Below are 16151 nucleotides of genomic sequence, written 5' to 3' on the forward strand. Positions count from 1 at the left end.
AATTCTATAGTTCTATAGTTTCTATAGTTATAAGAAGACAGTTCAACCCACTATATCTCCTGCGCTCTTTACTGTCTTTCACGTTGATATTGGTTAAGCTGCAAATACAGTTTGGTTACAAGGGACATAAGTGCAATGTTGAGTGAGCGGGCGTGAGAGGATTTATGGTATACAGGAGGCTGAAATCACCGGTGTTAATGAAATTCCGAATTTACATTGTAAGTTGTAAATGTGGATTTCTTTGGGAAAGGGCAAGCTGCTTAGTGTCACATATTTTACGTTACACAAATTTCGTAATATTGATGAAATGTTTTTAATTAAAACATTCAAAGATATGGCTTTATACAGGAAAACAACTTATCGGATAAGCCTACAAGAAAGTGTTTTGACCTGTGTGGCTACACTACAGCTCAGGCCATTGAAGCAAATTAAACACACCTATCTGTTCAGCATGGCAGGTAGAACATCAGTTAAGTTCAATCTAACCTGTCTGACAAGACACACAAATATGAAACCTTTGTTTAACATGCAGGCTCCATGCCCACATCAAAAGGCAAAGAAAATATGTATGAACCTTTCAACCCTTATAAAACAACTGACAGTAGTCTATGTTATGTCAATGTGATGTAGATGAGAGTCTTCTCTTAGTCTCGTGACTTTCAGCTGGGCTTTAATTTTGTCAACAGGACTTATGGCAGCGCTAGAGAAACAACTTGTACGGTCAATGCACCTGGCATATGACACTTTTTTTTTTTACAGCCTGCCTCAACAGCATGCATGTAGGCTATGGTAGGAAAGGTTTATTGTTTTAAAATAACATTTTATTGACTTTCTTGAAAAGAATAGTGGCTTATTTAAGAAAGACCAATTAAATGTAATAATATGATTATGTTTTGGAATATTACACTAAATGATCTGCGAATGAAGCTATGATGTTGCCTTTTATTTGGCTAACTACTGCCCTCTGTTGGGTGTAGTAGATAATGAACATAACCGATCTGCCCACACACTCTTAGAAGACGAACAATTTCATCAGAGTAACTCTCAGTTTGGGTTGAGTGATTTCAGGTAGAGTTCAAACCAGTTGATTCTGAAGTTAAATCACAAACTCATACTCTACCTTGTGTCATAGGTGTCATTTGTGACACGCATATCACTTCAGTTTTCTCGATTGGTTACACACATTTTCTGAAAGCATTCCTCATACTCTCAGAACTCTACACACAAATCAAAAAACACACACACAATGGGCAAAACCCCTCAGTTCTCCTGCAAAATTAAACTTTACATTCAAAACAATGTTATTTACGTAATCTCAAAATGGTATTTTGTTTTCAAATGACACACACAAACCATCATGTGAATAGACATTTATAAGAACCATTTGAACACTGATGTGCTAAATGTAAAACACTATAATAAATGGAAAACACTTCTTTTTCATTCATCATAGTGATTTAGGCCTTTTTTTTGGTTCAGTGTTATACTTAGTTTTTTTCAATTACTTACGTAAGCACAATTTTGAAAACAGGGCTAACTTTGTCAAAACACAACAGACGATTCATACAACTAGATACACAAGTAGCAGAACACCTCCAATCTTTTGCTAAATGAAACACTTCGTTTAAAACTATACAATCATGTATAAAAACCAATTTCTGTCACCGTATAACACACACATGGTTCATGAAATTGGACTCAGTTTGAACCAGTAACACACTGTAGTGCAACAATTTAAACACTTTTACTCTAACTATTATATTCTAATGATATAACCTGCTTGATTTTGTCAGAGATATTGTTCCAGTAGAGTACGTACAAGTACATGAATATGTTCACCAAACACAACATACAAGACTGTATAGCTGTAGCTACATTTTACTATACTGTGCTGTAGACAGTAGAGAATAGTAGTTTTCACCTGTGCTCTTGTCGAAATGTCCAAATTACTGTTGCAACAGTATATCTGCTGAGGTTGGGCTGAACTCTCTGTCCAGCCTCTCTCAATGTTGCCCCATGGTTCACAACATGGTCAACCAATGTTCAATGTTGTTTGAATTTCATTAGATACTGTAAATTTGTCCCTATTCTGCCACGGCCTCCAGGTCTACCCTTCCCTCTCCCTACCTTCCTCCACGGGCTCCCTCTCTCATCCTCACTCTCGGTCTTCCTCTACCTGCAACATTGCCTTCCATTTTTGATGAGGACAGGTACACTGACATGTTGCCTTTTTATGTAATAGTGCTTTCACCTGATTGGTATGTTTACAGTTTAGCACTTTAGTGCTTGTACACCTGACGTCCGTGTTTACAGTAATCCATCTGTTCACGTGTGGCATTTTACAAAGCAGTGTCTAAAAAAGGCAATGAAGTGACATAATCTTACGTAAATTGTGTCTAATGTAGAAAAGTGTGTTTAGTGATTTGCAGAACACTGTGTGTAGTTGTGCAGGTCTGGCCTTCTGTTGTGCTCCTTGAGTGACAGATTTCACTACAGTTTTTTACAATCGCTATGACAGTTTTTTCAATACCTTAAACAAGTTTTCTAAACTCTTAACGCACCAACACACCTACCACACACAATTGGCAAAACAGTTAATTTCATGCTCAAAATGACACATTGTAAACTAAACTCGAACGCTAATTGTCATAACACAAAAATACACTAAACATGACACCATGGGCCCATTCCATAAAGGCCGCTCAAAAAAGCTAGAATCAAAGTCCTAAACCAGACTTGAAAAAGTTTAATTAGTCAAGCGGGGCTTAAGCGGTTCCATAAAGGCCAATTTCAGATCACGCAGTCCTACTAATTCAAGTCAGATTTACGTAGTCAAGCTAATTGCGCGTGCACCCTATTTTTTAACAGCCCGAGAGGTAAAACATGGATCATACAATCCACCACGGCAAAAGCAATGCACACGGCCACGTGACTTCTTCCAGAAAGAACGTTTCCTTTAAATCGTGTACCATGACAGCTCCCTCATCCACCGCTTCAATCAAAGTAAAATGACACGCCATGATTGACGTTGTGAACGATAGGCTACGTAGGTTGAGGACCTTTTTAGACCTTCGTTGATTAAAAAATACCCTGTAAACTAATCTAAATTGACTTTTTTTACATTGTTTAAAATAAATAGCCTACTATTAATTAAAACATTATCCAATAGCCTAACTTTTTAACATGGGTTTTGTGTCGGGGACATGGAGGGCGGATTTAGGTTTGTTTTGCAATTGTAGGCTACTGTTAACAATTATATTGCTATGATAATTATACTCTGATAATTTAGATTGAGATATAGGCCTATTCTGATACCTAAACATTTGAAATCACAAACTAACATCCATACATTTAACGGCTATGGTGCGTAGCCTATCAAAGCATAGTTCATCATTGTTTAATGCATTGGGCTAAATGTTGTAGCCTTTGTAGGCTATTTACATTGATTTTCTATCAATGTTGAACATATTGAACTGATGAGTAGGGATGGGCATTCGACTAAATTGTCTTAATCGATCGTCGGGAGAATTAACGATCGATTTTCGATTAATCATTAACATTTTTATATTAAAATTCACAATTTATAGGCTATATTAAAATGCAGTGAAAATAGAAAAAACACAGCGTGTTGCCGCATTGAGATCTGAAGTGTAAAGGGCCCTATTATCGTCCACTCTAAATCTTCAACGTTCGGGCCCCATTATCGTCCACAACCGTTTCTTCCGGTAATTTCTTAAAGAAGATATGCAGCAGCAACGAAAGAAAGTAACTCATCGATATGTACACATCTTATATTGCTGCACACCAAATTACAGCTTCTTACTTCGAGATTTGAGTATGTAAATACGCTCTCAAACCGTATGTGTAGCATCTGCCTTCCGCAGCGTCAAACTGACAATTCTCCATTGAAAGTGGTTGGGTGGACGATAATGGGACCCCCTGGCTAACAGGAAAGTAAGATTTCTAGGCATATCTGGATTGGATTTCAATACCGGAATGTTATAATATAGGTGTGTATCTATATATTAAAGTGTAATGCTGTGACATAGGCCTAACGTTTTTAATTTGTATTAAAACGACATTTTGGTAACATTGCTAACGAGCGTCGAGAACTAGGTGGACGATAATGGGACCCCTTACTAGGTATTACAAGAAAAACAACTTTTTCTGTACTGTAACTCCTAGAAGCGGAGCCGACAGCTAGAAGCCTGTGTTCAAACACAACTGACCCTCGTTTTTTTCCGGCTAATTAACAAAGCTTCATAAAAACCTTTGCCCTCAGCAATACTTAAGAGTAGCATATCCATCTCGATGGACTTACAGATCCGTTGGGTAATTTTCTCTGCTCGTTGGGCATCGCAGCTCCTCCGTGCTAGCACCAAGAGCAGGATGCACCGCCACTAACCAGGGTCGGATGTAGGCTACGTTCTTCAAGTGGTACATCATTTGAGTCGTGGAGGAGTTGTATTTATACTCAGCTTTGCAGTGTTGGCAGTGAGCAAAGTAATCTTTTAGTCAATATGGTCTCACACTACACTTCGCCGTGACCTCTTCATATTTACTTTTGAAATAGCTACATGGAAACTCGCCGGTAATTGAGTAGGCCTGTGGCGTTTTGTTCCAAACATTGGCTCCATTTGGTAAAATGTTTAATTGCTGCCACATAGCGAAATCCATTGCAATCCTTCAAGACTCACACTACGCTACAGAACACGCATTAGTTTTATCGATGAACAAATAATGTTATTGACTAAATTCTTAATGATCGATAATCGATCGTCGATTAATTATGCCCATCCCTACTGATGAGGATAAGAAAATGAGAATATACGTGGTAAATCATCTCTTCCCGTTGGGTCAGTGTTACAGAAACGTCTGGTTAAGCACCAAGTCACGCTAAGCCTGACAGTTAGTCTGACCCTGACCAGACTAGTTTCGCAGCCTAAATTGCCATAGTAACCAAGTTCGAACTATGTTGAGCTAGCTTTATGGAACCGAATGAACTAGAAATGAGTCCGACTAACTGACATAAGTCTGGCTTATTCGGTAAATTCGCTTTATGGAACAGGCCCCATGTCTACCAAACACACGTTCTCTTTTCACATGAACATTTAGTCAATCCTAGCACAATGTCATAAAAAACACTAACACCAGATGGAATTACAGAAACTGCATTCTATTATGCAGGTATGTGTCAGGTCTCACAGTATATGGATTATAGATTGTGTTTGCAATGCAGTTTCTTTTGAAGCCTCTCTACATTTTAGTTTTGTTGGGTTTTGTAAATGCATGCATTTTGTTTCTTTTGCTGAAAAAATTCAGAACAAAAAATGAATGACCCATCTCAGAGTAGCTTTATAGAATGTACGGTTACTTCCTCTCCCTCTCCCTTGTCCTGGTACTTGTCTCCCTCTCCCTTGTGCAGGCATTACTGTATTCTTACTTTCTTTGTGTTGCTCTATATTGTTCTTTTTCCACACCAGATCAGCCCAAAGAGGTCCTCTTTACTGTCTATACCAAATGGTCATGCTATTGAAAGAACCTCAACACCTGAGTGTTTCCTAGTTGGGAATCAGCTGTGATTTACAGTATTTGGATCACTTCAGCAGTTTCTCATTAGCAATGGAATAAAATACAGGGGATATATTTGTGTTTCAATTCACAATATAAACAGCTGTTCACTTTGACTTTAGCCAATAAGGTAGGTTTTGAACATGATGTTATCTGTTTTGCTGACAGGGTGAAAGCATTGGTAAATTGGGCAGTAAAAATCGATTGTTTTGGTCTCGGTTGAGCTTGTGTGTAAAAGAAGTTCAAGCATTTACAGTTTTTTACAATTGCTATTACACTTTTTTCAAAACCTTTAACAAGTTTCCTAAACTCTTGACACAGTTAGCACAACATCCGCCTGTGTTGGCTATACAATTAACACATTTGTTGTTGCTTTGACACAAAATACAGCACAATGTAGCACAATGTCATAAAAAACACTAACATTAGATGGAATTACAGAAACTGCATTCTTTTATATGTGTCAGGTCTCACATTATATAGATTATCGATTGTGTTTGCGATGCAGTTTCTTTTGAAGCCTCTACATTTTTGTTTTGTTGGGTTTAGTAAATGCATGCATTTTGTTTCTTTTGCTGCAGAAATTCTGAACAAAAAATGAATGACCGATCTCAGAGTAGCTTTATAGAATGTATGGTTACTGTATTGAAAAAAAGAAGACAGAAACATAATTGCTGCAGTAAAGGCTTCATTTGCAACAGGACATTACTGCAAGAAATATGCAATTTAGCTTCCATTTACAGTATTACCCTAGTTCTGGCCCTTCTCTGAGCGCCACCACACATTCTAACTCCTCTCTCTCTCCCTTGCCCTTGTCCCACTCCTCTCCCTTGTCCTGGTACTTGTCTTCCTCTCCTTCGTGCAGGTATTACTGTATTCTTACTGTAATTTCTTCTTGTTGCTCTATACTGTTTATATTTTCATTTTCATTTCTCCAGTGGGCATATTTGAATGTCAGTGTGTTCCTTGTGAAAACAAAAGATGTTCTTCATGAAAATTGTGCCAAATGCAGAGAATTGTGTGTAGTGTTTTGAAAAAAGTGTGTTTTAGAACTGCAATTTCAGTGTAAAGCAAGAATTGTGCTTGTGGTTTAGCAGAATTGGTTCAGGGGGTTTGTACATGAGTTACATATTGTGGTCATTGTGTCTAAAGTACCAGTATTTGTGTGAAAACTGTAACATGAACACTACTCCAGCCATTGCCTCTAACAAAAAGCTAACCATTCTATATTGTATGTAAACAGTAGGCTACAGAAGAGTTGTTACAGGTACATGGCAGCACTGGCATGTGTGATTATTTAGTTCAGACTTAATTTCCACTTGTCTTCCACGGTATGAAATGTGAAGGTGCATGACGTGTGCACCAATTAAAATAGCTATTAATCTCTAGACCATTAGGAGCAAGAACAACGGTTCTGAGAAAGCTTCTTTATGAAAGCCTTTTGATTTTTTTTCTTCTCAGAAACCATTAGGTATCATTTTACCACCTGTTGAATGACGTGGTTGCACAGGGAACATGTCCCACTTAGGCTGTTTTGATGAGATACCCAGAGAGAGACAGTCAGATAAAAAAAGAAAGAAAAATGTATTTTGTCTTTGGCTTCAAATGTTCCATAGAGTACACATTAAACTACAACAAAGAACATATCAACACACACTGCTAACATACAACCAAAGGTATCAAAGTGCAGATTAACATTTTTCAGTTCATTTTGGAGTAATGAATAAGGTCTGTAACATTGGTTGGGCTGAAAATGGCCTGGGTGCTGTTCTATGCCCAGGGCTGGAATAAGACATTTTGAGGCCTGGGGCTAATTACCAGGATGAGGCCCCTATGTCGCCCCAACGCACATCATGACACGCACACAAACCCACACCAGGTGCACTGACACATGAGTGCTTTAAAGTCCACAGAGCCACTCCATAAATATGATCAGTTTAAACATGTGACTCGCCATCATCACATCAGTGATATTAAAAGGTCCGTTTTCTGCTCTTTCTCAATGCAAACTCATCAATGAGCTCTTCAAAGTAGAGAACAAGTTGAAAGAAAAGAAAGAAGTTGGCGCAGTATGTCATGCTCTATTAACTAGGGCTGCACCGAATCCAGGATTCGGATTCGGTCGAATATTGGGCTTTCGGATGGGATTCGGTTTTGGCCGAACCTAAAAAAAAACCCACCGAACCCAAACCCTACGCTTGCGTAACGCCGGTTACGCTGATCGAAATAATGACGCCGCCGTTGAATTCGGGAATGTGTTTACGTAGCTAGCTAGGTTGTCCGTTCAAGGTAGTAGGCTGAGATAAAGTGAAAATGGAACTCAAACGCAGAAAAAGTGTTGTGTGCAGTTGCGATTTTTTTAAGACTGCAATGGAAGGTCAGCTTCCCTTAAAATATCAAAAAACGGATTTACTTTTGGTGCTTAACCCGAACCTAATAGCCTACCTAGTCAAGGTTTTGATGTGAGGTGAAATCGGAACTTTTCATGAATGCGAGCGGGCATGGCGCGCGAGCGGAAATTTTTACATAAATTTCAGTGCAAAATAGTTTATTTTAGCTTTATGTAGCCTAGCCTAATATGAACATTACGTTGGAGTCATATTCTTAGTTATATTTTCCAGAAATTACAACCCAAATGTTTACCTGAAAGATTCAGGGCTTTTGAGAAAACATATTGTTCCCACCCTTGCAGGAACCTAGATTTATCAAGTGACAGATCCTTCTTTTTTTACCTGGCTTTTTCAGTTCCTCCTGGCATCTTTTTCCGTTCCATTTTATTCTTCTCTGGACGCTCGCGTCTCTCGGAGTGAATGGAGGAGTGGGCTGGCCTGGACGTTGGGCTTCTGCTTGATGATTGGAGGGTGTGTCGAAAGACTGCACATCTCCTTTTGATTGACAACGATTTTGTACTATAAAAAGTCGCCGAAGCTATTCGAGTTTAGTCCCATCGCGAACTTTGGCCACACTCTGCTTTCCTTGACTGGACATTTTCGCACATTTTGTTTTTGTTTTCTCTCTGAATTTTTGTAATGTTATGCGCGGTGCCGTTGACTCACTCGACATCGGGCAACCCGAGGCCCCCCTGGTGGCGAGAACCGGGGCTGCAGCCCCCAAAGCCCATTGTCTTAATCCGGCCCTGTCTATGCGCCCTGATACATCCAGTGAAATTTTCTCTAAAAAAAGATAGGTTTTCTCCTTTTATGGTATGCTCATGAATATATAGCGCTGATTGGTTGGTTTACAACGAGTAAAGCTGCGGAGCAAAGACGCAACACGGCCATCAGCACTCACTGAAACAACTAAGGTAGAGACTGAAATAAAATCGTACAAAAATCTATTGTGTCTACACAACACTGTTTTCAACAGATTGACTAGATATCATTTGAAATTATTACTTGTTATTAGCAATGCTAACGTATCCTGTATCATTTCTCCAGTTCTTTCAAATAGTGTTGTATTGTAACGAAGTAGAAATAATTCGTTACTGTACTTAAGTCATTTTTTTGGATATCTGTACTTTACTACTTATATTTCTGTTTACTTTTACTTTTACTTCGCTACATTTTGCAAAGAAAATTTATACTTTTACTCTGATACATTTCCCCTGAAACCTTCGTTACTACTCGTTACGAAATCAAATCATGCTTAGAAAAAAAAATGATCATGAGAGTGATGAGACCAAACATCGAAGACTGTGGTAGAACACAGACTGCAAGCAGGTTTGGCGAATCAGCTGTCCAAGCGCATGTTAATGCGCTTTGACCGTTTGCAAAAGCCCTGTGCCCTTAGTTACTGTTGCTACGTCTTATGAACTCGTTCATGCACTACACTGTCTGTCAGTGTCAGTGATTCTTTATGGAGTAATATCTTTGCGATATCCTCCAGATCAAGGCAAATGGACTGCAATATGCAGTGGAAGGATATATCCAAAACATTAAGACCAACAACGAAGGGGAAACAACAATAATCAAAGCAAAAGTCTCAATCAAAAAATGAGAAACCCCACGACCTCTTCATTTAATGCCACCAGCACAACCTTGTAGACTGTAGTCATGTTCTTTCACCGCTGGGTAAGATCTGTATATAATATTTCAAGCTAGCTAATAACCTACAAAGATTATTATTATTCTTTATTCCATCTTTAACGAGGTATCTAGCTAGCTAGCTAGCACTAGCTAGGATCGTGACAAAGTGATCTAAAGTACAGTAACGTAGCAGTGTCGTGCAAGATAGCTGCTAGTAACGATATTGTTCAAGGGATGTGTGTGCATGTTGCTGAAAGTATTTCACAGTCACTGTACTGATAACTTGCTTGTTAAACTGAGGATCCTGATGTAATGCTATGGCTTTGTATCAGATCGCCAGGTTATTGCTCTCAGGTTGTGCCTTATACTTATACATACCTTATTTAGAAGATGAACAAACATTTTTCAGTTATAAGTAATGACTGGGTTGTTACTTTCGGTGCTGCTTTAGTATTGCCTATTGTGTTAAAATTGTGTTCAAATAAGGCCCAGTTTATAGGTATGCTCATTCTAGTCGAATAAACTTCATAATTCTCAAAATTCTGACCCTTTGCTTTTTTATTAACAGCATTTACTTGTACTTTTACTTTTACTTTCAATACTTAAGTACATTTAATATCAGAAAACTACTTTCGATACTTAAGTACAGTAAAGATCAGATACTTTAAGACTTTTACTCAAGTAGTATTCTAAAAGGTTACTTTTACTTGAGTCATTTTCCAGTAAGGTATCTTTACTTTTACTCAAGTATGGATTTTGGGTACTCTATACACGACTGGCAATAGGCCAGACTACTATTTGTTTTATGGCTATTTTTTCGGAAGCTTCCCTTCTAATGCCGACTACAGCTAGTCTAGCTCGCGTTATTTGTAGCACGGTATGTTGATGTGTTTAGAAACGTATTTAGCATTCTACCTATGCTAGATACAGGAGATGTTAGCATTGCCAATAGGCAAACTGTTAGTGACAAAATCATACTTACAGCTTGCGTTTGTGATGAGAATACGGTTGGAACAGCAATAGCGGCTTAGCAAATCCTTCTTTAAATTGTCCACGGTTTTCATTCAAAACTGTCCTCAGTGAAATGGTTCGAGCAAACGTGTAATTGAGGGTCGAACTGCACAGGGATCTTCTCATAGACAAACATCACAGCCCGTCGAGTGTTTGGTTCCTTAGGAAGAAAAGTGTCAGCATTCCCTGTACAGCCTGGAACACTGCATTTACCACCGTCCATTTTCAATATGCTAGAAAAACGTTCTTCTTTGAGGAAATTTTGGGCGTGACAAAGGTACAACTAGAGCCAAAAAAGGTGGAGCCCAAGGGATTTTTCTAAACCGACTGTTTTAGAGCTACATTTTAATTGTGAGATTTACATAGGAAAGAGGTGTCAATGGACTTTGAGGTTCACTGTATGTCCATTTTACCCACTGAACTGTCATTATTCTAGCCTGGCTGCCAGCCCAACTTCTCCCCGCCCACAAAAAAATTGGGTCGGGAAGTTGGGTCTGGAGGGTCTCGTATTGTAGCCTGGCTGCCATCCCAACTTCTCCCCGCCCACAAAAAACTCCCCGTAGTCACAGCCCAACGGAGAGTTTTCAGACTCATATTCTGACTAGAATTATGAGTATGACAACGTCAGGATACTCGTATTGGGGACAACTACAGAAAACCAGAATCGGGATGGACCAATGAAATTGCCAGGGCGGGCTTTATACGATGATGGACAGATGATCAACAGTAACGTAATCAACAACGTCACGGAAAAGCGCTTGGGTTGAATTTGTTTTCAACAAACAACATATTACGTTGCTCTGATTGGTTGTAGGTCTATCCAATTGAGCGAAGAGGCATTTGTTTTACGAGTTCGGTTGAAACACGCCCCGTAGTCACAGCCCAACGGAGAGTTTTCAGACTCATATTCTGACTAGAATTATGAGTATGACAACGTCAGGCTATCATTATTCAACTGTGACAAGGTAAATTCGGTTCTGCAATCAATGACCCCTTTAAGGTCCTTTGTTACCCAGGGTACCTAGTCTAAACCCTTCCAGAAGGGAGCATGCCTTGTAAAATAAAAAGGGGATGTGAAGGATCCCCATGTTGATATCTTCTACGCCAGGACACTCTGAACGAGACTTGATCAAGCTTTGATCAGAATCATAGGTTTAATGTTGTACTTTCAAAAGTAGCTGTATATTTCAATACAAATCCATCTGAATAATTTAAAGTTTGTTTTTGTAGTATGGTTTTAGTCTTACTGTAAATAAAATGAAATAATTTACTTGCCACCACAAGAGGGTAGCAGTGACTCGAGTTCAGACAGGTCTGATGAGTCTAACTGTGTAGAACTGTTTAATTCAGTGTAGTTTTGAACAGCCAATATAAGTTGCTTGGTTGAATTTCAGGAAAAGTCATCAAATAATTTGAAACATAACAAAGATTCTGTACAGGACGAATGGCTTTATAGTCTCCTGTGATGTTTATTTTCATGTGGTTATATTTGAGCTAATAGTTAATATTTATAAGACACTATAAAGAGGACATTATTCACACCTGATAAGAAGTTTTAGCAAACATAGAGAGCAAAATAACCTTTGGCAATGACTAACCTTAGAGAATGGGCATTGACGTCAACTTTAAGTCAAGCAAATAGTCAGTGTTATTTCTTTCATCTAATTAAGGGTGCAGTGCTATTCATTTAGTTGACAGACATTTCAGTAAATACATTCTTGTTTCCAAGTTTGTCAACAGTACTCTCACTTTAAGTGTTCTAGCTTTTAACTGCTTTATATAGAATGACCCAAATCCCAATCTTATCTCATGTAGACTGACCAAGGTTACATTCCTCCTCTCATCTACATAAACGGAAAATCAAACATGCTAATTAACAGCCTTTCTTTTTGTCAAACACATGTTCACTCTCACACTGTTCTTATCTCTGCGGCCTCTACCTCCTGACTGGTGTGTGGCAGAAATGTGGGTGGGCGCAAAGTGCTCTGTTGTGGCTTGAGTGTCTCCATGGGAACTAGTGTCTAAGGAGAGAGGGAGGATCGTGCAGGCCCAGAGTGGGGGTGTGAGTTGCCCTGGTCTCCTCCCCTTCTACCACCGGCCCTATTTAAACAGCCTGCAGCCCTTACTGCTGCCTACATTTATGATGGTCTTGAGAAGAAGAGAACCTGAGTTTGCTACTTAGAAAACCTTTAAAATTGCTCACAAGACATTGACCACGTTACCATATACAGCTCTGTGTCCATAACACCTGGATGTCATTCATACAAGGTAAGCTTCACTACAATGCTTCACTACTTGATTCAATGTGTTTTAAAATAATTGTTTTCACACTTCGAAATAACATCCTTCTTATATTACTTTTCTCCAAATTTAATTTGAAATCCCCTTGGTTGCGAGAATGGAATTTATCTTACACATACTTTTTTCTGATTTCCACAGGTTAATTCCCCCTCTCTGAGAACTCATGTGGGTGGTTGAGAAGATACGTGTATCGGTGGAAAAAACTAACCTGCCTCCTCCCTCGACAGAATACAGCTTCAGGATAGGTGACATCATGTTTGGAGACAAAACTGACAAAAGCAAGAAGATCACTCTGTGGCCCAACATCATCACGCCTGACACCATCCCAGAGTTCTGCATCCCTCCTAAGATCCCATCCCTGCCTGACGCCAAGGCTGGGGAGCACAGCCGGCCCGCCCCCATTATCCGGGTGTCCCCCTGTGAGAGGGGAAGTCCCAGGAGACACGTTTCAGCACGTGAGCTCCTTAGTCCACACATTATCCAAGTAGAGAGTGTGGACGAGGGCCCCTATGACAACAACTGCAGCGATGAGGAGACTACGAATGCAGACCCCCAGAGCCAGGCGGCCCTCTCTCTGCCCCACATGGTTAAAACTCAGACCTGCTATGGCTTCTGCACCCTTCTGGAAAGCCCCCATACCCGGAGGAAGGAGTCCCTGTTCCACAATGACCCTGGATCCTGTGGCGTTCCCCTGCTTCTGCCCAGGAGCAGATCCAATACATGTTCCAGGCTGTCTCCCTCCACCTCCTCCTGTTCTTCCCCCTCTTCCTCTCCTTCATCCTTAAGTCTGAACACTCTGACTGCAAGACTGTCTCCAAGAGGATACACCCTAAACAGACAGGGCACTACTGACAGTGACACCACCTCTTCTGCTGAGTCTTCACCTTTCAGTTCCCCTCTACTACCTCGGTCTCTGCCCAAGTCTTCACTCTTCAAAACTCTGAGCCATGAAAGGCTGCTATCCCGAAACATAAAGAAGAACATAGTGTCAAGGAACAACTCCCTATCCACAGACGAGGGAAGCTCCACAGACAACAGCCCAAACGTCATGAGACGGGCATCAGAGGGACTGGTGGAGGGCCTTCCCAGGAGCTTTGGCCTTGCACCCCCCAAGATCCTCCCATTGGACCTGGTACTGCACAGGGAAAGGATGATGAAGGAGAGCCTGGTGCCCATTGGGAAAGATGGAATTTTGCGTCTCTCTGCTGAGTATTGTCCTGATAACCAACGACTACGGGTTCGGCTGATCAGTGCTGAGGGCCTGTATGCTCTCTGTGTGGAGCCGAAGAGTATCAACTGCAGCATCAGTCTCTCCCTGGTTCCTGGAAAGGTCCAGAAGCAGCGAAGCACGGTCATTCGGAAGAGCCGTAACCCCATCTTCAACGAGGACTTTTTCTTTGATGCTATTGCTGAAGAGGACCTCAGTCAAAGGTCGCTTCGCTTTAAAGTGGTCAACAAAATGTCCACCATGAAGAGAGACTATGTCTTAGGGGACTGTGAACTTCCCCTCACAAGCATTATAACTTTATAAGTTTGATTATCACTACCTTTATTTATTATTGCCCATTTAGAAATCAGGCCTCTCAAGTCTGGAGAAATGTTTTGTCATTTATTTTTTATACTGTAAAGTGAGATTTTCTATCAAATAAATTATGAAAAACAAATATGTTTCCTTGTCTAATTCTCATGTCAGACTAACATTATCAGATAAGAAATGGTCACGTTTCAGATGAAACAGTCCATCCTCATCTTTATGCAATATGCTACAGATTGGTGGGATATCTGACTGTGTGACTGTGTCATTCACCCTAAACACAACTTATAATGCATTTGTTGAGTTTCTAACAATCAGTAGGCTGCTTACTTATTCACACTTGTTGAGAAATACACTTTGGGTGCTGTCTCAGTTTGAGCCGATGTGAGACTCACCTTCTCTTGTATCCTCTAAGCCTGATGATTCCTCATGACCTTTGCAACGATTACGTAAAATACCAGTTTCCATAGGCCTTGAGGGAGATTTTCATCTTATAAACTATCTGAATATCAAACGTGGCTAATTACAGTACTAGTTTTGACAGTATAAACAGCACTGCAGTACTGTATATAGTCCCAAAAAATATTCTTGCCTAGCTTTTCAAAAATGAAAAACAACATCTCATCCAGACTGAGTTGAGTATGCACTCAGTGGACAGAAAATGCCACGCATCCTTTAAAAGGAGATGGTCTCTCCATTTTTGGTAGTGATATATTCAGGGTAACACAACTCAATGAAAGTGGTAATTTTCCAGGGGCAAAGATACTTTGATCTCAAGTTGCCCTTCAGCACCAGCCATAGTGTCTATTTATGAACCTTCAGGCTTTTACAGCCAGAACAGTCTCAAAATTATCTGATTTCTCTAGAATGAACCAGAATTTTGAGGCATGGAATTAATTGTACATTATTGTGCCAGGGATGTGTCCCAGAGCAACTAGATATAACTATATATGCCATCCAATATATGACACATATTACTTGTACCAGTATATTTCCATTATTTTTTACAATGCATTGTACTGATACAATACAGTTCTTTTAACTTAAGCTCAGACAACTCATCAGGAACACTCCAGAGGAAAAGAGAACACAAGTAAACAGGTGCTCTCCCACTCCACAGTGTACTATGTACTCTCATGTATAGGTACTGTATAAGTAGATGTTTGCCATGGGGAGGGCTGCAGCTCCTTAAGCAGACCTCATCCAAATCATGCTGTTCAACTGTAAAGATCAGGTATTAAAAGCATCCGCTTCTCTCAGTTAATGATTGACTATGTGCTTCTTAGGGCTCCACAATATTCCAGTAAAGGACTGGCAACGTCAGGTAAGGAGATATAACTGTATACCTCTGCTCTGTGAGAAAAGACTGCTGAAAGCATTAGTCAGCTGCTATTCATTCGAATGTTATATTCGTGTACAAACCAAACACCCGCAAACCCCCTTGTCATTGTTCTGGCAGAGCCTCAGCAATGGGGCTGATGCATTGGAGGACCTCCATGTGTGACGCAATCACCCACCCCGTCAATATCCCTCTAACCTGCATTTAACAATAAACAAGAGGCAGCCTTGGTTTCCATAGTGTGAGGAGACAGATAATATTTGACACCATAGTATTCTTTGTTGACTCAGCTTAAAAATGCCTCATAATAGACGGAAATTACCAGTGATTCCCAAGGCTGGACAGGCACTGATCAACTACCCATGTTCAA

The 16151-nt window shown here is 40.0% G+C and overlaps 1 protein-coding gene across 1 annotated transcript; it reads left to right on the forward strand.

The window, feature by feature from the left end:
- The first annotated feature begins 12739 nt into the window (after positions 1 to 12739).
- On the forward strand, positions 12740 to 14533 carry c2cd4a (C2 calcium dependent domain containing 4A). Its single transcript, XM_047034173.1, has 2 exons — positions 12740 to 12875; positions 13047 to 14533. Exon 2 carries the CDS (start codon positions 13072 to 13074, stop codon positions 14437 to 14439), a length of 1368 nt encoding a protein of 455 aa, XP_046890129.1. The 5' UTR covers positions 12740 to 12875; positions 13047 to 13071; the 3' UTR covers positions 14440 to 14533.
- Positions 14534 to 16151: the final 1618 nt, after the last annotated feature.

Source organism: Hypomesus transpacificus, chromosome 14, assembly GCF_021917145.1.
Source record: "Hypomesus transpacificus isolate Combined female chromosome 14, fHypTra1, whole genome shotgun sequence".
In the NCBI taxonomy this organism is placed as follows: domain Eukaryota; kingdom Metazoa; phylum Chordata; class Actinopteri; order Osmeriformes; family Osmeridae; genus Hypomesus; species Hypomesus transpacificus.